This window comes from Cuculus canorus, chromosome 5, assembly GCF_017976375.1.
Source record: "Cuculus canorus isolate bCucCan1 chromosome 5, bCucCan1.pri, whole genome shotgun sequence".
Lineage (NCBI taxonomy): Eukaryota > Metazoa > Chordata > Aves > Cuculiformes > Cuculidae > Cuculus > Cuculus canorus.
Window position 1 is genome coordinate 41,460,046 of NC_071405.1, and position 25,402 is coordinate 41,485,447.

At 41.9% G+C, this 25,402-nt stretch overlaps 1 protein-coding gene across 5 annotated transcripts in view; it reads right to left on the bottom strand.

Moving 5' to 3' along the window:
• Positions 1 to 25,402, bottom strand: part of KCNQ1 (potassium voltage-gated channel subfamily Q member 1) — a 362,029-nt gene that overhangs the window by 32,752 nt on the left and 303,875 nt on the right. The window contains exon 18 of one of the 5 annotated variants that reach the window (XM_054068733.1): positions 15,832 to 15,890. The exons of the other annotated variants lie outside the window; for them this stretch is intronic. Within the exon in view, the coding sequence (XP_053924708.1) occupies positions 15,832 to 15,890 (59 nt within the window). The remainder of the gene's footprint in view (positions 1 to 15,831; positions 15,891 to 25,402) is intronic. 5 annotated transcript variants of the gene reach the window in all.

Here is a 25,402-nt window from a genome sequence, read left to right on the forward strand (position 1 = left end):
GACCCCTGAGGGACACCACTTGTCACGGATCTCCATCTGGACTTTGAGTCATTGACCACTACTATCTGAATATGACTATCCAAACAGTTTCTTATCCACCTTACCATCCACCCATCAAATCCATACCTCTCCAATTTAGAGACGTTTAAGATCACAGAATCACAGAATCACCAGGTTGGAAAGGACCCACTGGCTCATCGAGTCCAACCATTCCTAACACTCCCTAAACCATGTCCCTAAGCACTTCATCCACCCGTTCCTTAAACACCTCCAGGGAAGGCGACTCGACCACCTCCCTGGGCAGCCTGTTCCAGTAGCCAATGACTCTTTCTGTGAAGAATTTTTTTCTGATATCCAACCTGAACCTCCCCTGGTGGAGCTTCAGGCCATTCCCTCTTGTCCTGTCCCCTGTCACTTGGGAGAGGAGGCCAGCTCCCTCCTCTCCACAACCTCCTTTTAGGTAGTTGTAGAGAGTAATAAGGTCTTCCCTCAGCCTCCTCTTCTCCAGGGTAAACAACCCCAGCTCTCTCAGCCACTCCTCATAAGACTTGTTCTCCAGCCCCTTCACCAGCTTCGTTGCTCTTCTCTGGACACGCTCCAGAGCCTCAACATCCTTCTTGTGGTGAGGGGTCCGGAACTGAACACAGTATTCGAGGTGCGGTCTCACCAGTGACGAGTACAGAGGGAGAATAACCTCCCTGGACCTGCTGGTGACCCTATTTCTGATACAAGCCAAGATGCCATTGGCCTTCTTGGCCACCTGGGCACACTGCTGGCTCATGTTCAGTCGGCTGTCAACCAACACCCCCAGGTCCTTCTCTTCCGTGCAGCTCTCCAGCCAATCTTCCCCCAGACTGTAGCACTGCATAGGGTTGCTGTGCCCCAAATGCAGGACCCGGCATTTGGCCTTGTTAAACCTCATGCCATTGGTCTCAGCCCAGCAGTCCAGCCTGTTCAGATCCCTTTGCAGAGCCTCCCTACCCTCCAGCAGATCGACACTTCCTCCCAGCTTAGTGTCATCTGCAAACTTGCTGAGGGTGCACTCAATGCTTTCGTCCAGGTCATTGATAAAGACATTGAACAGAGCTGGACCCAGTACTGAGCCCTGAGGAACTCCACTTGTCACTGGCCTCCAGCTGGAGTTAACTCCATTGACCACCACTCTCTGGGCCCGGCCATCCAACCAGTTTTCAACCCAGGAGAGTGTGCGCCTGTCCAGGCCAGAGGCTGACAGTTTCTGAAGCAGAATGCTGTGAGAAACTGTGTCAAAGGCTTTACTGAAGTCCAAGAAGACTATATCCACAGCCTTTCCCCCATCCAGTAGTCGAGTCATTTTGTCATAGAAGGTGATCAGGTTGGTTTGGCAAGATCTGCCCTTTGTAAACCCCTGTTGACTGGGCCTGATCACCCGGTTCTCTTGCATGTGCTTCATGATAGCACTCAAGATTACCTGTTCCATGACTTTCCCCGGCACTGAGGTGAGACTGACAGGCCTGTAGTTCCCCGGATCCTCTCTGCAACCCTTCTTGTAGATGGGCACAACATCAGCCAGCCTCCAGTCTAGTGGAACTTCCCCAGTCAGCCAGGACTGCTGGAAGATGATGGATAGAGGTTTGGAAAGGACATCCGCCAGCTCCTTCAATACTCTTGGGTGGATCCCATCCGGCCCCATAGACTTGTGGGAGTCTAGCTGGACAAGCAAGTCTCTAACCGCCTCCTCTTGGACCATGGGAGCCTCATTCTGCCCCTCTAACTCTTGGGTTTGTAAACAGAAGGAACAACTTTCTTTGCTATTGAAGACTGAGGCGAAGAAGGCATTAAGTACCTCAGCCTTGTCCTTATCCCCTGTCACTGTTATTCCTTCTGCATCCAATAGGGACTGGATATTCTCCCTCGTCCTCCTTTTCCTGTTAATGTATTTGTAGAAAGACTTTTTGTTGCCTTTCACAGACTTAGCCAATTTTATTTCTAGTTGGGCGTTGGCCCTCCTGATTTTTTCCCTGCACGATCTCACTTCCTCCCTGTAGTCCACCCAAGATGCCTGTCCTTTCCTCCAAAGCACATAGAGCTTCTTCTTATTATTGACACATCTTGAGATCTCCCTGCTCCACCAAGCTGGCTTTTCGCCTTGCCGGCTCCTTCTCCGGAACACAGGGATGGCCTGCTCTTGAGCTGCTAGGATTTCATTTTTCAAGAGCGCCCAGCCCTCGTAGGCTCCCTTGCCCTGAAGGACTGTTTCCCATGGGACTTTGCTAACCAACCTTCTGAACAGGCCAAAGTCTGCCCTCTGGAAGTTTAATGTGATAGTTTTGCTAATCCCCTTCTTTATCCCACCTAGAACTGAAAACCCTATCATCTCATGATCGCTTAGTCCCAGGCGTCCTCCAACCGTCAAATCCCCAACAAGACCTTCTCTATTCACAAACTGCAGGTCTAGGAAGGCACCCTCCCTTGTTGGTTCACTACCCAGTTGTGTGAGGAAGTTGTCTTCCATGCACTCCAGGAACCTCCTAGACTGCTTCCTTTCTGCTGTATTGTACTCCCAGCAGACATCCGGAAAATTAAAGTCACCCACAAGGACAAGAGGCAGAGATTTAGAGACTATCCCCAGCTGTTTATAGAAGAGCTCATCAGCTGCTTCTTCTTGGCTGGGTGGTCTGTAACAGACTCCTATCACAAAGTCTGCCTTCTTGTGGGCTCCTCTGATTATAACCCATAGGCACTTGGTCCCATCCTCACCATAATCCAGCTCAAGAGTACCTAAGCACTCTTTAACATAGAGGGCTACCCCGCCTCCTTTCCTACCCTTCCTGTCCCGCCTGAAGAGTTTATATCCCAACATAGCTGTACTCCAGTTATGTGAGTCATCCCACCACGTTTCTGTGATGGCAATGACATTGTAGTCACCTTGCCCTACAACAGCTTCCAGCTCCTCCTTCTTATTGCCCATGCTGTGTGCATTGGTGTATATGCACTTCAGCTGGGCTGATGAACCTTCAGCCCTCGTAAAGGGAAAAGAGTTCATTCTCGATTGACTGGTCCTTGGAATAACTAATTCCACAGACTCAGTTTCATCCTTACTGTCCCCACTTGTACTTGCCCTCACTTGCCCTGTTGTGATGTACTGGTGGTCCTCTCCAGCACACCATTTCTCAGTCACTGGTGTGTCCCACTTCCAGGCTCATTCCCAACTAGCCTGGTCTCCTCCCCTTCCCCCTTCACATCTAGTTTAAAGCTTTATTTAAGAGCCTAACTAGATTTTTAGAGATTACTTTAGTCCCCCTTGGAAACAAGCATGACCCATCCCTAGTAAGAAAACCTGGGGGTGGGTGGGTCACCCCATGATCAAAGAAGCCAAAGCCTCTCTCCTCACACCAGGCTCGGAGCCAGGCATTAATCAGCTGTTTGTCCCTGACCTCCTGTTCCATATTCCTTAGTACTGGGATAGAACTAAACACCACTTGTGCTCCAGAGCCCTCTATCATCCTCCCTAAAGCCCTGAAGTCTCTTTCGATGGCTTTCAGCTTTCCGCGCTGTAAGTCATCATTGCCTATTTGAAATACTAGCAGGGGATAGTAATCCGTTTCCTTCACCAAGGAAGGGAGTTTTCTAATGAATCCCTCACTAATGCCCCCGGTAAGCAGCAGACCTCCCTGTAGAGCGGGTCCGGTCTGCAGATGGGTCCCTCCACTCCTTTTAGAAGGGAATCCCCTAAGACCATCACTCTCCTCTTCTTATTGACAGAGGATGCCCTCTGAGGATGCTGGAGCCTAGGGAATGTTTCTAGGCTGTGGGTACCATCTTCTTCTTCCTGGGGGATAGGTTCCTCCTGCAGCGCTTCATATTGATTTCTGAGGGCTATCTGGGGGTTGTTGTCCAGGTGGGGGGAGCAGGTTTCCTGCGCCGGACAGGAACTTGCTGCCATCCCCCATCTCCTGTTCCCCCTGCCTCACAGATTGTAGGATCGAGCTGCTCCGCCGTACTGGCTCCAGCAGCCTGCTGGGTTTGTGTGAGGGCACTGCTCCAAAGATCTATGTCCCTCTCACATTCCCTGATGGTCCTTAATCTGTTCACCTCCTCCCTCAGCTCTGCCACCATGTGAAGGAGTTCTTCGACTCGCGCACAGCTCCCACAAGTGTAGCCGGGTACCAGAGGCACGGGCTGGTGTGGGAGGGGGGCACTGCCTACAGCCCAGGGTCTGCGTGGCTGCATGGACCCACTGAGGCTCTGTCTGGGTGGCAACATCCATTCTGTTCGCTGCTGCTCCCAGAGCAGTTTTAATCTTCTGCCTGGTAGCCACCATCCCCTGTCTGATCCACCACCAGCCTCTCCCTGAGCCCTTCCTGCTCGCCCTGTCCGCTCGAACTGCTGCTCAAACTGCCCCTTTGTAATAACGTGCCCCGCACCTCTTTCTTTGCCTCACTCCTCTTCGCCGTGCTCCCAGTCGCCGTGCTCCCAAGAGACCGTTATGGGGAGAAGGAGGAGGTGCGTAGGCAGGGGGATAAGCAGCAGGGGAGGTGGGGTGAAGAGGGCAGCGGCTCTGGGTACAGGGGGAATTCAGCTGCCTGAGCACTCCCTGGTGGGAGAGCTTGCCCTTTTGCTGGCCTTGAGTTGGGTTTATTTTATCTTTCTTTTATATAGGATGTTGTTGTTTTTTAAATGTAAGGGCTTACAGTCATGGCACCTCACTATCCTCATAACCTCCTCAGCCCTGGGTGACCAGGAGCACGGGGAAACACCAGTCCCAGCCACTGTGGTACGCCTTCCTTGTCTGTATAACATGCATGGCAGCACCAGCACTGAAGTGGCTGTGGGGGCTTGGCTAGTGGTGGGAGGCAGCGGGGCAACTATGCTCATGGCTCCTCAAGCAGATTTGTTCCCACGGAGAGTCAGTAGAGGTGTCCTGTGGAGAGCTGGCTGCAGAAAGTTGTCCTAGAGGGGTCTCGGACACTGAAAGATTCATCCACCAAATAAGAATCTGGTGGCTTCTACTTGGTACAGTATGAACTTGTTCTGGTTATAACACAATTCAGCACCTCTGAAGCAATGTTATATGAGTGGTCTAGATCACTGGCAAAGGCGTATAAAGAAAAGTGAATGACTTGCCAAGACAAACTGGAGAATAATCTATTTCTCAATGATTTTAAAGCTGTGCCACCAATAAATCTAAATTAAACTACAAAAAAAGTGAATATTACCTCTTCTAATAAAAGCTATGCAACTTCTTGCTGGGTGGAACTTGGAACTCTGCATGACTGCTTACATTGTAAGACCACCAGTGGGAAACACACCGCAGTTTGCATAGGCTATTCTAATTTTATGTGCCTTAAGAAATGATAATCAGCAATTCATATAGACAATTTGCATAATTACATACCATCTTAACCAATAAATCCAACCTACAGACAGTTTGTATTTCTATCTCTTTTTCACCTGGAAGAAACTGATTGTGATGTATCCTTCAAATTCCTGCTGTAAAAATGAGACTTAGTACTGTGAAAGTCTCACAGAGTTTTATACCAGAGACTCTAAAGGAAAATGTGGAGCTGAGCAACACAAGAATTTCTTAAAGGTAGGACTTCAGAGTCAAACTTTACTCACAGCTCTTAACTACATCATATCTCTACAGTTTCCCCAAATTATGAGAAAGTTCAAATGCAAATACTGGTTTACCACCAAATCATACTTTTAAAATAGCGTTTATTAAAATCATTGAGGATCTCTCCTTTGACTTCAATGAATTTTGAGCTAGAGCCATAATCCATCAATCTCTGGTCTTCTCCCTAATCACAAAATTAACTGCAGGAATACATTTTTGCAATACAGACCTCTGTTTAGCAGAACCCTGGCAAGGTTCCACATAGTTCACTTCAGAGATGATACAAGTTCTTGCCTTTTTCCATCCTCTTATGTTAGAAGAGAAAGACTTGCTAAGTTCATGGCCCTAACATTAAGAGCTATGACATGCACAAACCAACAATAGTCTTAGTTTTGGTATTACAGACACCTTGAATGTTAGCTTAGGAGAGAGACTCATAGGTGAGAGAGGGAAAGAGCCATAAAAACCTTCAATTGCCTGGAATACGTGAACAATTACAATTTTAAGTTACTGTCTACTCATTGTGGAAAAATCTTAAAGTTATATATTTACAATGTTTTTTTTAAAAAATGGGGTCACTTTTAATGCTTCATTTTAGTTTTGGAATCTGCAGAACATGGGATTTGGCAATTGATCAATCAAGATGAGTGAATTAGGCTTCTAATGTCAAGTAGTCCATGTCAGTATTGAATTATCTTTATATAAAAAAACCACTACCAAACCCATCATGTTCGATGCCACAAACCAGGAGCTAAAGCAAACCCTTGGATAAAACTGACTCTCCTTCAGTCATGTTTGATGCTAAACAGCTTCTTGCTTGGAAGTTCAGTTAAGCCTTAAAAACATACCAGGGCAGAGAAAGTTGCAATTAATTACTGGAAAATGGAGGTCTACATAATTAATTCTTTTATTGTGAAAAACATACCAAACACTTTCCTATACCTCATATGAATATATAACAACAGTCAATTAAACCACAAGAGACAGGCACTATAACTTATTTTAGAGATCTTCTTTCCTGTTAAGCTGTCTCTAGAGATTCCTGCTTTGGGGCTGGAGAAACAGGGCTCTGTTAACTTTATATTACTTGACAAGTTACCTTTCATTTCACCTGTTACTTCCTGGAGTTACAGCTACAGGCTCACAAAATTGCCTGAGCCTGTAGAGAGAAAAATTGAAACAAAACCCAAACAAAACTCCCCCCCACCATATTTGCCTCATTCTGAAATATTTAAATTTGATAATAATGCAAATAAAGTGAGATACATCTCTCCCATGAATAACTTTTTATGTCCTCTCCCTACAAATCTTTGCAGTAGTGGCAGGTTTTATTAAACTGTATCTTGCAAGATGCAATGGCTAAAGTGACTTGGGCATTACTGGAGCTCAAGGTCATAGAATGTCCCGGGTTTGAAGGGACCCACAAGGATTATTGTGTCCAACTCCTGTCCCTGTATAGGACAACCTCAAAATTCACACCATGTGTCTGAAGGCATTGTCCAAATGCTTCTTGAATATTGTTAGGCTTGGCACCATTACTGCTTCCCTGGGGAGCCTGTTCCAGTGTGAAGACCTTCTTCCTAACATCTAACATAAACCTCTCCGGCACATCTTCCTGCCATTCTCTCAGGTCCTATCATTGGTCACCAGAGAGAGGAGATCAGTGCCTGCTCCTTCTACCCCCTGTGAGGAAGCTGTAGACTGTGATGCGGTCTCCCCTCAGTCTCCTCTTCTCCAGGCTGAACAGACCAAGTGACTTCAGCCGCTCCTCATACTGCTTCCCCTCTAAACCCTTCACCAACTTTGTGGCCCTCCTCTGGACACTCTCCAGTAGCTCTATATCCTTTTTATTCTGTGGCACCCAAAACTGCTAGGCAAAATCTCTTCCTTCTGCTACCGAAGAAATGACTCAAGCTAGGAACACTTCTGCATGAACTAGCTCCACTTCACTTCAGACACTTAGCCTCCTTTGCAATTGCAACACCTGAAGCTGAAAAGTTTTATTTCAACCACAGTAGTCAATCCAATTGTCATAAAATTCAGGGCATTGGTTCATTCAAGCAATTGATGGCAGTTGTGTGTGGCAACATGTGGATCTTAGTTTTGGAAAGGAAATTTTAATGTTGTAATCCTCACAGGGGAAATCAGTCTGGCAGTCAAGAGTATCATTTCTATCATTATGGGGTTAAGGACATACTAAGTGAGTCTCATGATCCATGGAAATTTCATTAAGTGGACATACACATAAACAGATAGTAATGAAATACTTCCGGCGGAAATGTGCCAGTTGCAAGCTACCCAGTTTCTGCACTGATTATGATCTTGGAAAGAAACACCTCTTGTCAAAGAAGCCTCTTCCAAGAAAAGTAGAATAAAAACAAATATTTTAGCAATTCAATGGCTTGATTAACACAACAAGCATCATCCCTGGTCATTGCCTCATCCAGTATGTCAGACAGAAGCTGAAACACGGTAGTTTTATGGCTAAAAGTAGACTCTCCGGGATCTATTTGTTTAAGTCCTTTCGATGACATAATTTACAACAAATAACAAGGAATTACTAAAAAGAAGCCAAGAAAAATTTTACTTAAAGCAGGGTATATTTTAAAATTTCCAGTGCAAGGAATTAATCAAATTAGTAATATTTCATCCTGACAGAGTTAAATCCTGGAGCAGTGGTGCATATTTGCTTACTGCTTGCATTCCCTCTCCAGACGGAGGATTCCCTTTCTCCAGGAGAGTGCTGGGTGGTGGAGAAAGCTGGCACAGCTGATTACATCACCACAGGGAAGTGACGTGTGGTGGAAGTACAACTGAAATTAATGATTATTTGTGGAACAAAAAAGCTCCTTAGCCAAAGCTGTAGCTGAGGCTGAGATGCAACTGAGATGACAACTGCCTAAAGGCTGCTCCATGTAATGTTCAAACTCCAGAGCACAGACTACCTATTTAAAGCTATCTTTCCTCACTTCCAGATGCATCAGATGAAGTACCACCCCCAAAGGAGAAGTGTTAAGGCTGGTTAAACATCACAAAGTATGTTATGAAAGTCATTTAAAAGCACCAGTGTAATCACTTACTAGAGGAGACACAGATACAATAAGAAACTAGGTTGCTTTCACAAGGAGCTGGACAGAAAATGGCTTCCCTACCTCTCCAAAACATAACCTATTTCTTATTTTTCCATTTCCACTGGAAACAACCTCAAAACCTTGCGAACTGGTGAGTGCAAAGCCGCAGAGACAATCTCAACTCCTTCCTTCCTGAAGCAGCAGAGGAACTCATCGGGCAGGGGGGAAAGCCGGGTTTGCATCAGTACTATGTGCAATCCAAACCAAGAACCAGCCTTTCACACTCTAGGTGATGGCCCCAGCCAACATGACATTATTAAGTTCCATGACCTGCTCTTTATCCAAAACATTAGCTGGAGCAGAGGTTTCAACAGCCTCCTCCAGTGCATGGGAGTACTACTGACTCCTCCAGAAGAGATGAGAGAAGGAGGTCATTTGCTTTCTGCTTTTCCAGGAATTCCAAGTTGGGCCCCATATCATCCTCCCATTAAAGTTTCGTTGAAACTGGCATGCTTTTGATTTTTTTTTACTCTCCTTATTTTCAGTTTTTACTAATTTGACACTCCGTAAGGAAGAAAAACCAACAGCATGTTGCTGGAAAATTTTTAAACAGCTCTTGTTACAAAGCGCGGTGGTGTCAAACCCAGGAGCAGAACCTAGGGAGTCTAGCAAATGGTCACAGCTCTAATCACTCAGCTGCATACTTTCATACTACTAATTTGTCATAGAAAACCAGATGGTGATGGTGGTGAGCTGGGCCAGATTCTTACACCTCTTTAACATTTATGACTTGTATTGCAACAGCATCTTTGGGACTTCAGGAAGCCTGGGGCCCGGTTATGTTAGGTGCTGTACAGGGAGTAAGATACAGCCTCTGCTCTTAAGAGTTTCCTGAGAGACTAAACAGATAAGACAGATAAAGGAGAGAGGAAAAGCAGAGAAGTGATTTGCCCCAGGTCACATAGGAAGAGCTTGCAGAGCTAGGACTAGGTCTCAGATCACAGGTCAGTATATTTCTACTTGTCCAAATCCCCTCTGTGAACAAACATCTGTGACCATTAAATCATTCATGGAGTCTCCAAGAACTTTAATGTAACTCATCACTGTAACTACTTTGTGTATTTTTTCCTAGAAAGATACCAGAAGAAGTTCACCAGCACAACAAAGATGAGTGTCATTGTTGCTGTAGTCCCCAAGGACACAACCCAACGCAGAACATGGGGTGTATAATAGCAAAGTGCTGTGAAAAGGGGGATTTTCACATCGGAACAGCTTTATGCAGAAAGCAGTAAAATACACTGACAACGAGGACTAGAAAGAATGCCTGCTTCCAGCAGACTCCAAACACCATACAAACTCATCTGCCAAAGAACAGCACCCTTTGCCCTTTGGTGTTTTGCTCTTAATGCCAGGTTCACTGGAGAGGCCAAGCCCACCCACTTTAACCCCTTTTGCATCATATGTTCATAAAAATACTCAGCAGATGCAGGAATGTGTGCATAAAGTTTCTGTCTTTTAAAGGTTAAAAGAACTGTCTTATACTGAAGGTATTATTTTTCATGTGGAATATCTGAAATATAATCTGATAGGAGGCCACAACTAAAGAACTGCAAGCATGTCCATTGTATTCCATGATAATTGTGTTTTACTCAGGCTGACAAAAATAATGATTTTTCTGAAGAATTTTCAGGCCAATTAATGACTGCTTTCCCAGAATGTCATGAAAAATTACATATGTTCTAATAAGTTCAAATGTAGTTCAAATGTTTCACTGTAGTCTTGCTCTGTTTCACGCTGTTCACTGCTGCAGGCAGGACAGTCAGCTAGATGGATTTCCCTTCTGATCAATACACCCTTTCTCATGTCTCATGATAAATAGGGAGTTTGGTGTGATGGCACCAAGGCCTGGACTCATCTTACCCAGAAGTGCTTTCTGTCAGAGGTGGAATTGGTTTAGATTCCCAGTCTGGCCAATGCAACACACTCTGGAAGTCCCTATTTGTAGAGGACTTCAGGCGACAGGAGGGTAAATTCATATGGAATGAGTCCAGGCTGTATGACTGTAGAGCTTTGCCTAAAATAATTCAGGAAAATATATAAGATTAGGAACTGAATTTAGGCCAGCTGAGTCCAAGTGGTGCTAACCTCAGTGCTATCTTTGTTAGCTAAGAATAATGACTAAATCAAGCATAGTCACAAAACAAGTCACGGATATGCACACCCATTGCCTCTTACCCTTCAGACTGGGAATTCCCATTTGGTGCAGAATTAAAGGTAAGGGGAGAGAGTTTTCTGAGTGTGGGAACACTGGCTGGCAGTGAAGTGAGGGAGATCTCTGTGGCAGAGCAGCTGGTGTGGCAGAACCATATCACCATCGCACACCTCTGGAGGTGGGTTTGCTCCGACTAGCTCTAGTTCAGCCCCAGGGAGGGAATGGCCCTTAGGGGTGGGAGCTTCCTCCTGGAGCATATATGTACAGTTTGATTTCATTTATAACTCTCTCATGTTCTGAGACTACTCTCAACAAAACCAAAACCACAATAAATGAGGATTGTCAGATGATTGCTTCTAAAGTACTTTCCTGCTCTGAGATAAAGCACAAAGGCAACCAGTGAGACCTACACTGCAGAATTACCACTGATTTTTAAAAAACCAAACAGTATCAAGTAATTTAGCATTCAAATTGACATTAGGTTTTGCTAAAAACAAAGCAAACAAACCTAAATTCTTAATATCCCTAGGACTGTTTTCATCACTCATTTAATTGACTATTCCCATAGAGCTTTTGCAATCCCACTGCACTAAATTCTGAAGCAGGAAAGAGGATCTTCACTATAATAAAGTCTGACAAGTTAAATTCTTCCAAATTGAGCAAGCAGAACAAAGACAAATGAGATTTAGAACAACTGTATTAACCTAGGATACGATAAGCTGAGGGGGAGGGAGTGACGAGAGAAGAAAAATAGAAAATACTTAAAAAAAGATCTTGATAATCATCCTTAAAAACTATTGGAGTAAAGAGTAATGGGAATTGGTTGCACCCATCATTGGGAAATTTATGACTCTGTGTCACCATACACCTGACTGCCCAGCCTAATGTCCCACTGAACATGGTGAAAGCAACAGCAAGTTTACAGAAGAATCTTTGGCGGTCTCAGTTAACAGTATTTTTTTCCTTCTACTCTTTGCTAGTTAGTGTTGCAATCATTGCAGCATATTAGGCTATCACTAGACTTTCCTGAAGCAGAAGGATTGAATAGGACTGGTGTTGGCACTTGTCTAGAAGGCAGCAAGACCATTCTCTTTGTGTGAGGACACTGCCACACACATAGTGCAACTGCTGCCCTTTCAGGCTCGGTATTTGCCCTGAGCTCTGCTTGGGATGCACTTGTAAAGCACCCGGATACCTCTAGTAATGCAGAAAATGACTGGTCGTGCATTATGCAGTGTTTCACAGATCAAAATATTAAAGATACAGATTTTGATATACTAATCATTATGCAGCTAAGAGAAAAAGGGAAGGAACTACTGTATTTTGTAATTGCCTGCAGCCCTAACGGCAGCTGGTATCTGAATCCCAGCAAGAAATGCTGAGAAGATTTCGGGTGGTGGCTTTGGGGAATAGTTTCTTGCTGGCAGGGGAGCTGGGTGTTGATTCAGTGCTGGCAAAGGCTTTCCTCTGCACCCACAGAAGTTAAATTCTTTATCATCTCTTAATGAGTACATAACAATGGCAGAAGCCATTTTTTCCTAGCTGATCAAAAAGGAAACCTGTGAGACTATTTGAGGATCAGAGGAAAAAAAAAAAACACAACCTGATAATGTTTTCTGTTTCTCTAAGTGAATGAGTGAATGAGATACCACGGTGTGCTGTCAGGGAGTTGTGCAGAGCTCCTCTGAGTGTGAGCAAAGAGAGGATGGGTGGGCAGGATGTCAGATGGAAGATACCAGTCACAGCCCATGTCTGAGTGACTCTACTTCCATCCTGTGCCACTGAAACGAAGAAGCTGCCAGTATAGATTTTATATTTTCAGAATTTATGACTGGTATTTTACATTTAAGGAGGCAACAAAGAAATAAACAACAATGAGCCTTTGTGACAAAGCACTGCACATCTCTCTGACAGCAGTCACCTTGTGCTGTCTTAAAGAATACCTGCGGGACTAGCCAATATTTACATTATAGCATATAAAAAGTGACTGCAGGGTTGTATTTGTTACATGCATATATACCACTCCAGGAGCTGTGCTTCTGTGCCCACTGCTACTGAGACTCAGAAAAACTGCTTTCTGCAGTGTGTGTTTATATTCAATAACCAGAGAGAGAGACCTTGCAGGGGCAGATCTGGACCCAAGAGAAAGATCAGGTGGCAAAATATTGCTTAAAGGAACAAATCAGCCAACAGAATATGAGATTAGTTTTAGTTGCTGCTACTACAGCATAACTTTTTCACCATATGTCTTTGGATGAGGTAAGAGAGATTAACCGTATCTCAGGTGCAAAATTTCAGTATAATGTTCTAACAAAAAATTTAATAATCATATTTTTGTAACACAAACTCAAGGCTTAAAGGGAAAACTATTAGTTATCTGTCAAATTCAGCACCACGGGATACAGCCCTTGTGTAAATCTTTTGCTTTGTTTGGGTTTGTGGGCTGAGAGTTAACTGTTCCTTGGTTTCAGTTCCAAGGTTTTGACCCACAAAATATGTGGGTGCTGGATTTCCCTTATGTTGCCATGTGAAACCAGAAATCAACTCCAGTCTGAGTGCAAGAGGGTCTAGTTTTCTGAGCAGACTGGAGAATAGTCGCAAAATTTTCCACGCACCTGGAATGAGCCTTGAGTCTGTAACAAAGCTGAAAGCTGGCCAAGTTTCTCCTGGCTTTGTTACCAGGCTTTTTGCACAGATCTATTATTCACTGCATTGTTTTTTTTTCTTTTAAAACTGAACCACTGGGGGAAAAATGTTTGGGCAGGAGAAGGTGAAATGTAAAAGAAATGAGGGTATGTGTCTGCAGTAGGCAAAAGCAACACTGCAGCAGTTGTAACAGTGCACGCACCAGCAGCTACAAACAGGCTGATAGATTCAAAAGTAGACACTTCAGGGAAAAAGAAAAAAAAAAAAAGATAGAAGACAGCATGAGCACTGTTTGTCTTGGCTGCTTAGCACATAATCTCCACCTGCATTTGATTCTGCTTGGTCTCTGGACTCCTCCCTCAGTTCGGAGCCATGGCAATACAGGAAGGCAGGAGGGGAAGGGAGACAGAACACTTTGTACTAGCAGCCAGACCACCGTTTAACTTCTTCAGCCAAAAAACCAAATATGAATATGGAAAGATTTTATGGCGTGATACATCAACAGACTGAAGCAGTTCTGAAAATCCTTCTACAGTTGCTCATTCAAGGTTTTCAACCTGTGGACTTTTCTTATGATTAATCCCTGTGTTTGTTTTGTAGTAATAGTAATAAGTATTTACTAAGTGACGTGAACCATTAGTTCTGCCACACAGAGATCTATCTCTTGGGATTATTTTCTGGTCTTAATAATTTGCACTCATATGCAGCCCTCGCAGCTTTTTCAGTTTCATTATGGTTTGAAAATGAAACCCAGAAAACAAGCTTTGTGCTTACAAGCATCAAAGCCTCAGCACAAGTGCACCAGAAATACAGCAGCCCTGAGCTTTCGAAAATGCACAGAGTGAACAAAAATTCTGTTGCAAACTATACTCTTATGCACAGTAAAAATTAAATCACACTTTTATTTACTTAAAAAAAATGTCAGCCTGCTTTTGCAGATATTCTCCCTCTCAATGCAGAGCAGATTTTAGAAGCACAACTGCTGTGCACAGGCCTTAAGTATTCTGCATTTGGCAATATCCCCCAAATGATGCCATGCAAAGCAGATAGAATAACAGGCATCTTCCTCCCTCATGCCATAGGAGATTGCAGAACTAACATTTCATTTTTTTAATGGAGATGCCTCACATAAGGAGACATCAGAGAAATTAGAAGTCAAACTTGCTGGGCACCTGATGGTGCTGTGACAAGCACTTCTTGTGAACCAGAAAGCCTCAGAAAATGGGAACAGCTAGGTAACAACAAAGTGTCTCTCTGCCAGCATAGGCATTGCATCATTGAAAAATCCTTATCTCTTTTAAAGCTTTGGGGATTGTAAACTAGTATAAACTTTTCACACACAAAAAAGATCAAGTTTCTACAAAGTTGAGCAAACCAGAATTAAACAGAATCAGAAATGTGGAAAACACTATCTTCCCGAGTCATGAGATTTTGGATAAAAGCCCATCACTGTAAAACCATGGCACATAAAACAATTGTTTAAAAACAGTTGAAAGTGAAATGTCCAAAATTCTAGCACAACTTCACAGCTATCCTGCACAGTACATATAGATTATTGATTTTTTTCCCATACATTTATTTTGAATTGAATGAGGGAATGAGACTTCTTAGTGGAAAATGAAATGTTAAATGACAAATATTTGAGAAAGGGAAAACACGATATCAAGACAAATGTAAAGTGAAAAAAAGCCCAGCTAGAAACAAAAGAAAAGCCATAAAGACCAATTCAACATGCCTCCCTCCTTCCCATCTCTCCCTCTGCCTCCCAGGCACAGTAGAGCATGCAAATGGTGGGGTTAGGAACCACAAACAAACAATCCTGATCCCTGAGTCACTCCTGAGTCTTACATAGAGGAATGTTGCCGAATATTGCTATACATACTGTATTGCTGTTCACAATGTAACAGCATGATTGGGTAACTTTCCACCTACATTGTGGGACTTTTTTCCGTGTCTTTTTGGTCCTTTTCAATGAATGATCTTTCTGTAGGTATCAACATAAATGTGTTTTAGAGCTAGTTATCCTGATGCTTTTTATAGTCAGTGGACAGAAATGGCAGCAAGGTTGTAGTCTACGCAAGTTGGTTTAGATGTCTATTTTAGGATGAGATGCATCATGCTCTAGATATGTCCTTTTTCCTCCCCTGACCATTAAGTCTAAACTTATAGACCAAAGGTCAACACTTAGAGCAAAATACCCAAAGAGTCAAGATGAATCACCCTCCTGATGGGTTGAATCCTTTGCCCTGCTGCAGTGAATAAGGTTCTGACAGTGACTCTGATGAAACCAGAATCTCACTTACCATCGCTCTGTCTCCATTTCCGTCGCACCGCCATACCATGCCGTATCATAATCAACAGCCTGAAAGTCAACAATTTTTTGAGGTTGTGGGCATAGCCTTTTCCAGTTCAGTAGCTAAGTATGTTGTTCAAAACCAGATTGGAACAGGGATAAGCTGCTAGCAATAGTAAGTTGCCTTGGCTAAGGCACTGGTTCCTACAAACGTGGAGTTCCAAGAGAGTAAAAGGTAGTCAGTGCCTTGGTTAAAATATAACAGCTCCCAAGAGCAATAATCCAAACCTTTACACCTCAGGTGGAACTGCACACACAGGAAGTTTGCCATGCTCATCCTTTTCCTTCCTCATTATAGGAACATTCACCAACACAGCTTTCTAATACCTACAAGCATCTGGCTTTTGGTAGTTCTTTAACCGAAGAACTTTAAACCCAGAAGCAAAAGGAACAAATGTGGACATTCAAAGCAGAGCCATCTTTATGATAGCCTTGAAAAAAACTAAGACAATACACTCATTTTTCTCAAATAAAAAAGTACCTTTTCTTATTCTCCTCAAATTTTATTAACAAAGCCTATGTAGATGGGGTTGAATGTAAGAAATTTTTGAAGCCTGTTGTCTAAGAAAGAGGCCTAAAGAGAGTCAGAAGAAGAAAAAATGGTTTTCTAATGAAAAAGTTTGAGGTACTATTCAGGAAAGAGAATCTATGTGATCACAATAAGAGACCATTTTCAAACAAAATTTCTTTGCCTTTCATTCTGTTTATTATGCCTCAGATCATCCTAGCTGGTGCCAGAAGCAGTCTTAGAAGTAGAATAAATGATGATAATAATACCAGTTTGGTTTCTTGGAGTCTCCATAACTGGATGGCACCTAAGTAAACACATCCAAAGTGCCAGAAGCCAATTTGTGGTTTGGTTTTTGATTCATTTACCATTTGGTTTAGCTTTCAAACAGATTTAAGTATGAGTGAGATAGTGTACGAGAACACAGAGCCCTCTTCTTTCTGTGGAGTGGGCAAGGGTTATATTTGACCATCACTGATTTGTGGCTAGCATCTTCTTTTGGCTATTAAATTTAATCAAGAGTATAGACCAGTTGGTTGCTCAAAGCATTGGTAGGATTAATGATGCTCTGCATATGTATACATCTAGGCTTGTGCAGATGTGACTGCAGAATCAGGCCCAGAATTTTCATAGTTTTTGAATATATACAGAACAGATTACGGTCACATTTACTAAAATACAGGACTGGAAGCTTAAGTGCTGACTGCCTAGACAAAGTGACACAGAAGAACTCTTCCAAAATATCACTTTAAGTCTTCCACAGCTTTCTATCAACTTACAAGTAATGAAATCAGGAAAAAGTACTGACAGCTATATGAGCATTTAAGCTATATGCATTTATAAGAAGCTTAAATAAGGAAAATTAAAAGTAGAATGGTATAACAGTTTAGTGTTTTTGACAATTTAAAAAATATTACTAAGTTCCTTATGATTTATGAAATCCTTTAAGATGACTGGAGTATGAAATGTGACATGATAACAACGTGCCTGGTTCTTGGGTTTCTTTATGCTGGAAGCCATACATGTAGGGGCACATACCAACTCTCTAAAAATGTAACTAGGTCAGCTCATACAATTCTTAGTAGAGAAGAGAAGGTGGTTATTGTCGAATGTATTTAGATCTGCTTTGATTTTCTTTGTGCTGCACCTTCCATCCTGCTACTTAAACTGAGAAAATGGGGTCTCCAAGAGACCTCTTCAGCCCAAATACAGGAGAAAAAGCTTGTCAAGACCCTGAATCTTGATAGTTTGATTTTAAAATACACATGTAGATATATGTGAGAGTGTATACTTTACGTTTTAACAAATGCAAACATGCAACTTACTGAACATTCGTGGTCTTAAGTTTCCCAGAGACTCTTAAAGACTATCTTAACAACTATCACAGTGTTTTAGAAGAAGCCACATTTCAAACAGGATCACAGAGCTTATTAAGGGAGAGAGAATGCATCTTGTATTAGGAAAATATGAGAGGGCAGCTTATTCAACTTCATAAAGCAACAGCCCCATATAACTATGTCTACAGTGCATAAGATCAAAATGCAATAAAATGGTCATGAAAAAATGTACTTAAAGCTAGAAAGTTAAAGCTGCCTGAAGAGTGAAACTCTGAAAGCTGCTGCCACATGAGTCTCAGGGTGCCAGGACGTCTAAATGGCTTTCAGATGAATTTAGAGGGGATTAGGGCAAGGACTGATTAATTTATAGCGAAAAATTCCCAGAAAATATGTTTCTGATGCACATCTGTAGATATCCAGTATGGGTACATAAAAGAGAGTTTGGAAAGGGAATGTATCTCTCTTTGTACAGAATCTTTATCAAATTAACTTTAGACTTTCATACCTTTTGGTGGCCAGGAAGAACTACTGACCCTCCTGGCCTTGTTTCTGTTACTTTTGTGCCTCTGTTGAACAACTGGAGAATGGCCATAAGAGATGCAGCCACACTCACACTTTATACCATTACATTCCCTTCAATGTCTAGTTGTCACATCCCACAGGCACTCAATAAACAGTAGATTTTTCCTTCAGGTCCTACTGGCAAGAGGTTTCTCTCTTTCCTTAGAAGCAAAAGTTATTAGTCAGCTTTTTTTTTTTTGTCACCTGGGAGCTGTATTTCACAATCAATTTCATTTTGCAATGTTCTTGATGTCTCCTGTTACATTCCTACGGCATATTATAGCATGGGTTTTGATCTTCCACTATAAATCTGTATTTTTAGAGGCTGCTAAGAAGTATTTTGTGTGCTCTGATTACAGGAACATAAGGTTTGTGCACTCTGAACTGGGCATCTCTCTCATTGTTGAAACTGTGAGAGATCAGTCACAAAGGCAGAAGGTGATCTTTCCAGCGCAAATAGTAACAAACTATTATAAGAGACCTGCATATCCATGAACACAGGGCCTGGAAAAAAGTTGAGTCAAGTCTTTTTGGCTTGGGTGATATTCAATAATTGCATTTGACAAAACAGCTGAAAATGGTTTTAGCATGGATTCATCTGAATTAAGTAGAACATCCAGTTCCCTCCTCACTTTGGCCCCTCTGAGGGCAATTTTCATCCCAGACATTTCAGTGCCTCAGCTTTGAAATACACATAAATGGAGATAAAACAGACAGCTATCTGGCAGGCAAGAATTACAACAAGTGAATGACAAGGAGTAGAAAAGGGGAAGAGAAGTCTGGCCTAGGAAGAGAAGACAATGAGGTTGGAACAGCAGTACCTTGAGGAATGGAAAGGCCAGGAGGACCCTGGCATTTTGTGATGTGCCTGTGCTACAAAAATACACCTTCTGTATTTTCAAAGAACCAGAGAAGCTGCAGCTAGTTCATATTCAGAGATATGCTTCAAAGGAGGTACATTTCATTTTAGTGTTATGAGAAGCAATAGAGAGATTTTCCTACCAAGACATGAAAAATCACCCAAAGTGAAGATCAGAACTCAGGACCTTTTTCTCTCTGTCCTGTTTTTACTCCTCTAGAGGACACTGTTGTATAACAGCAGATGCACACTAAATACTAAAAAATACCTTTTCTTCTTTTTTATTTTTTTAAGAAACAAGTCCCATGAATGTCTAGTATTCCAGGAAAGTATCACACCTAAATGATTTCTACAACACTTGTATATGCTTCTCGGGCATAAAAACTTGCTGAAGCTCTGGGTAGGCAATATGAGGGTTTACCTCTCTGTAACAGCATGCTGCCATTGTCATCTCTACACCATAAACGGAGCCGCCATATATACAATGGTGCTTTCTCCTTCAAAGCACCACCTCACCATTCTGGTCTTTAGTTGAGAGGGGATTGGATTTGGTGCAGTGGTCAGTCCTTCCTCTGTGCTACCCTTTCTAACCTAGAAAACAGCACAATGACCATGGAAAGAAACATTTAGAATTTATTAATAGGTAATAAAAAAGACCGTAGCTTCCTCAGGTGTTAGGGTGGAAACAGCATAAATGCTAACTTTGGTAGAGCTCTTTAATGACTGAATAGCAGTAAAGAGGCAGTTCCAAAGTTTATCACATGACTGCATTCATTTGCTCTAAATATCATATTTAGTAATTTGTGCTGATTCTTCAGTTTGTGGGATTAGTTACAGTTCATTGTAAGTTCTAACTGTATTTCCATGTATTGTGTTAAGACCTGATTCAAGAGCAGTTTTATTTGATAAAAACCAGATGTTCTTAAAAGAGACTCTCTTCCTCACAGTACAAAACATTATTCTTAGCAATTGCATGTACCTTACAAAATTAATAAGCACAGCATCTCCCTGCATGACATATGACAGTATTATATTTTTCCCCGTTGAGGGACTTTCAAGCTGTTGGGGTCATGACCTCTTTGCCTTATGAGAAATGGAGACGCACATGGTTCTAATTTTATCTTCAACCCTGCCCTCCTGCTGACGTGTATGTTTACAATAAGGTTCATCTGTTGACCCTTCACTCACATTTAAAATATTAGCTAACATTTTTTAGACCCAATCACAACGGTTCATGGCGATTAGCTTTTAAGACCAGTTGTTTTCTTTATTGCCTTTTGACATGCACATCTTAGCCAAAAGTCCCTGACTGTTTTTCTAGTCTGAAAACAGCACCAGCCACAAAACCAGCTCCGGTTTGTCTGGACACTTCTGCTCTCACTATGACGCAGAGCACTTCAGATCTTTAAATACACGATATCACTCCACTTGCAGCGGAGATGGGAAACATCCTGTGCTGGTTAGAGATATCCCTGAGTAGCTGCCTAGTTCAGACTCCGCTCTTGGCTGCCCTTCAGTCCCAAGCTGAGGTGGGTGGGGGTGAACTCAACCTGGTGTGTGTCCTGGGTGACAGTCTCCCAAGTTCTCCCGCACTAGACTCCCTGGAGAGAGTGGCTGGATCCTGCTATGGGCAAGTCAGGAACAAAGCCTTCCAGAGGAACCAGTGGTCCTCACTGGGTGCTGAAAGAACAGATGCTCACTTTTCAGCATGAAGTGAAAGAATATGCAGCCAGATAAGGCTGTCTTTTTGAAGGGGGGAACGAAAAGAAAATGAGAGCACTGTTTATTCTCCCCTCTGTTTTCCCTTATATCAGAAGGAAGGTGAAGGAAAAAGGAAAGAAGGGGACAGGGGGAGAGAGAAATAATCTCATTATATATTATTTTTAATAAAGGGAAAATTTTAACAGGAAAAATAACAAGTAATTTCCTTTTAAATTAAAATAACATGGAAAGTCACCTTTAGCACTTGAATTTCTTCAAGATTTTTTTCTTATTTTAAATTATAGTTTGAATTTTCATCATTTACATCAACAACATGTAATATGCTCTGGCAATATGATTGTGAAAAGAACATAGAGCACTTTCACTTATATAAAGCAAAATTATTTACTTGGTTATTTTCACCATAATGTATTAAATAATATATTAAATGAGCTCATATGAATATTTGCTTTAGCTTAAACTACATAATAGGGCATCACATTCATCATTTGCTCAATTCAAAATATTTTCAAAATTCTGAAGCTCAGCACTCTCCGCTTCGTTATATCCACTGTCCAAGTTGATATTTTCAATACTTTTATTGATCTCTTTGTCTTCCCCTTAAAAAAAATCTGCAAATAATTTCCAGGCCTGAAACGTACCAAGCTTGTTACACAGCTAAAGAGACCTTCAGAAGCGTTAATGACTTACTTTCAGAGACTGAGAGCAGGGTCTCTTCTCAGTAGTTTTTATGGAAGACATTTTAATGAAAACTGGGCAGATTCAGGATTACTCTGATTCTTGGAGGAAGGGATTTGGATATCATAGTGCTAAGTCAGGCTCTGAAAACACCTGGTTCCTGCAGGTTTCAACCGTCACATACATGTCCTCATAAACCTTGAGAATGGTTGACAAGGTAGGGGAAGGACAAACATAAAAAAGCTTTAAACAGCTGCTTTGTACTGTGGAAAGAATCAGCCAAGAAAACTGAAGAAAGATGCTATCTTCACCCTAGTGAGCACAGACGTACACCTAGACACCACAGAGATGTTGTGCATAGCTATAATCTCATGATAACTGCAAAGACATTTCCTATTGTATATATTTAGGTAATGCCATGCACTCCCAGGTTGTGATTTGGCTGCATATACATACAAATATCCCTATTTCTACTTGTTCAATAGCAACTGATGTACCACCAAGCTATCTTGTGATAGCTTGTAATCCATAAGCAACCCTGTTGAAGTGTTGAAGTCTATGCTGTTCATAGTGAATTGATATTAGCTGGAGAATCAAACCCTAATATTGTGTTACTTTGTCATCCCTGTAATTCCTTTAATCTTTTTTGGTTGGTTGGTTTTTTTTTGTTTTGTTTTGTTTTCTTTTCCTTCTTGATGGCTCTAATTGCCAGAACAGCAGATGTTGGCCAAGAGACTTGGCAACTCTGTGTCTCAGGAGCTGATGCCAATGACAGTTGGGGGAGCAGCTCTGGTGTTCAGCATATTTGGCTTTTTTTCTTTGAGTAATGAAGACATCATACTGCTTCTACCCTTCCATCCCCATAACCTCTGATCCCGGAGGTGGAGTCTGTGGGTATGAAACATGGAACCTCTCACCGCTGCATAAAATCAATCAAAGCCAATGCCACTAGGGAGGCTGTTACTTGCCATGTTGGCAATTTACTAATCACTTCCATTATGACTCTGTCCAGGAGGACAGATGGATGTAGCACTCCTGAGTCAGCTGCAAACTTCTAACATAACCCATCTTTTCTTTTTTGCATCTTTGTCTTACGTAGAATTTAAAACTGCATTATTAGCATGTTGGATCTGTGCCAGTTAGGCATGACAAAGTCGCAATTTCCCCTTCAATAGTTGGGTGAAACTCAGCTTTTGAAGAGAAAAAAACTATCCATAAATTCATCAGCTCAAAATTATACTGTAATTTATTAATCTGTCACTGTAGGAGGTATTGGATGTCCTGACTTCATTTCCAGCAACACATGGCAATGCAAGTAGAGTACTTGAAGCTTTCTTAATGCCTGCTTGCTCCCAATTTCTATAACATCTTGACAATGAAGAACAGATAGATTTGTTGCATAATACTATCAATAATGGTCAATAATTAGAATATGGCATAAAAGTATTCTTTAGAGGATTAAAAAAAAGGACCAGTAGCAGTAAGGCATAGCAATCACACAACACTTCGCATCAAAGCCTTTCACATTCTATCTTTTCCTCAATTGATGAGCTCACCGTGGAAGTACTCATATTTTATCAATAAGGAAAAAGACAGAAATTTTTCCGATGTGACAACTTTTCCAACATGAGAATGTATGGCTTAATAGTAATAAAAAAAAATCAAGTATGTCTTAGCTCTCAGTTCCCTGCTTTTTTGTTTCCACTCTGTCACTCCACTCCCATAGTCACAACATAATGGACGTTTTAATCTTTACGCTGCTGAAGCTACTTCCTAGAGCAGTTCATGGGAACATACATCTTTAAGCTATGGAAAACAGGTAGAAAGTCATACCAACAGCTACTTGTACTAAGGTCTGCTTTTGTGCCAAAAAGAGGTCTTTGATTGCTCTGGTTCTGATTCAAATATGTATTTTTGGTATGTGGAAAAGAACAAGTTCATAGCAAAATGAGCATGAAAGTCATAACATAGGACCCTGCAAAATGATAAAATGCTTTTGTGGATGGCTAAGATAGAGAAGGAGAGTATGATGTACATACGAACACTTCTCTTCTGTGAACAAGGCTACCACCATCAACACAGTTTGCAAAATATCAGAGAATTTCCTGCATAAGCTGAGTAAAACCACTACACAATATAATTTCATTATAATATAAACTACTTCTCATATATAAAAATTTGCCACTCAAAAAAAAATACTGTTAAGAAAATTCCCGTTTTTCCTTTAAAATACTCTTTTATATCCACCAACTCTTTAGAAGATGGAGTTTTTCAAGCTTTGTAGTCACGTGAATCAACTCCTAGCAAAAAAAAATCCTCACACAGAACACCTCTCCACTCAAACCTTCACTTCCCTGATGCTGAAGAGCACCACTAAGCATCATGTATCGTTGCTGATCTGTGAATACACTTCCATTCCACTGAAACACATATATTTCTGTGATTAGTAAACATAATTAGTACAACAAATGAGAAGCCACATTTTGCTAACTTTTTATGTCAGCCCCATGTTTTTGGGGCTTGTGTGGACCAAGTTTACTGGGAAGACACTGTAAATGGTGGTGCTGTGGAGACCAAAGGTATTTGCAAGAACATGCTTTGTAATCACATTGGCTAAAGCTCAGTATATCAAGAAATAAAAAGTCAGGTGGGGCTTTTTCATCTTATGTCTTTATGCTGGTTGCATTTCCTTGTTGTCTACCTCTGATGTACAAATCAACACTAACTTACAGTCACTCACACAGATTTACTTACATATAGTATATCCCCAATTACATCTGATTTTAATTCAACACTGCATGCTTCAAGCCTGAGGCTTAATCCATTAAACCAGTCCTTTTTGACTTTAGGTTAGTAAAGTCAAACCAGACCCACAGGGGCTTCTTTGAATAAGTCCTGGAAACAGTGCTTCCAAGGGTAAAGGTCTGTTGCTGGCTGCTGCAGAATGTCCTGCCAGCAGGGATGGGAGATGGGCTGGCTGCAGCAGAGACCCCAGGGGAATACTAAGGAAGCCAGGCTTTGGCTGGGAAAAGTGCACTTGTCCTCTGTACTCACAGGGGGATTACTGAATAATTCAGTATTAGTTACTGCAGTAAGGCATAAAAGATCAGATCCTTAGCGGGGTCAATGTAACTTCTCGTGAAGTCAACGTATAATGGGTTAAGTCTCATCCTTCTGCTTTTTGTGCACTCTTGACGGCTTCTCATTACCACAAACTACCTCTCTGCTCCCACTGCTAGTCAGAAGAGGATGCACAAGGCTCCTAAAAGCCGCTGACCTACTTAATTGCCTTTTGGCTGTGGCTGAAAAGCCTGAGGTACAAAACTAAGGCCAGTACAAGTACCAGAGGATCAGTCACATTGCTACAACATGTGCAAAAGCATTCAAATGTATTTGACTCTCCAAATCAATCAAAATTGCTTGTTTCTGATTCCTGTCACACATGTGACACCATCACCATCAGCTCAGCTTTTCTCCTCATTTGCTGCAGCTCTCCTCTCCATGCTTCGCTTCCAACTGATCTTTTGTCTGTCTGGGATGGGACCCTCTTTTCACTCCTTTTTGTAAAAACTTAGTGAGAAGATGGCTGGTCCTTGAGGTACTAACATAATTCAAAATTATGGTTTCCATTAATAATAACAAGAGCAACAAGAATCAGTATATATGTCACATTAATATTAGACATGCTGTGTTAACAGCTTCATTTATGCAGAGGTAAACACTGATGTTTGAAACCATAAATAGCAGGGAACATTAAGTGTATGCTAACTTGAAAGGAGCTTGCTTTGAACTGTTACAGCACTGTAGAAGACATAACAAGAAAAGCTTCAGATGCACAAAGATTTATGCACGCATA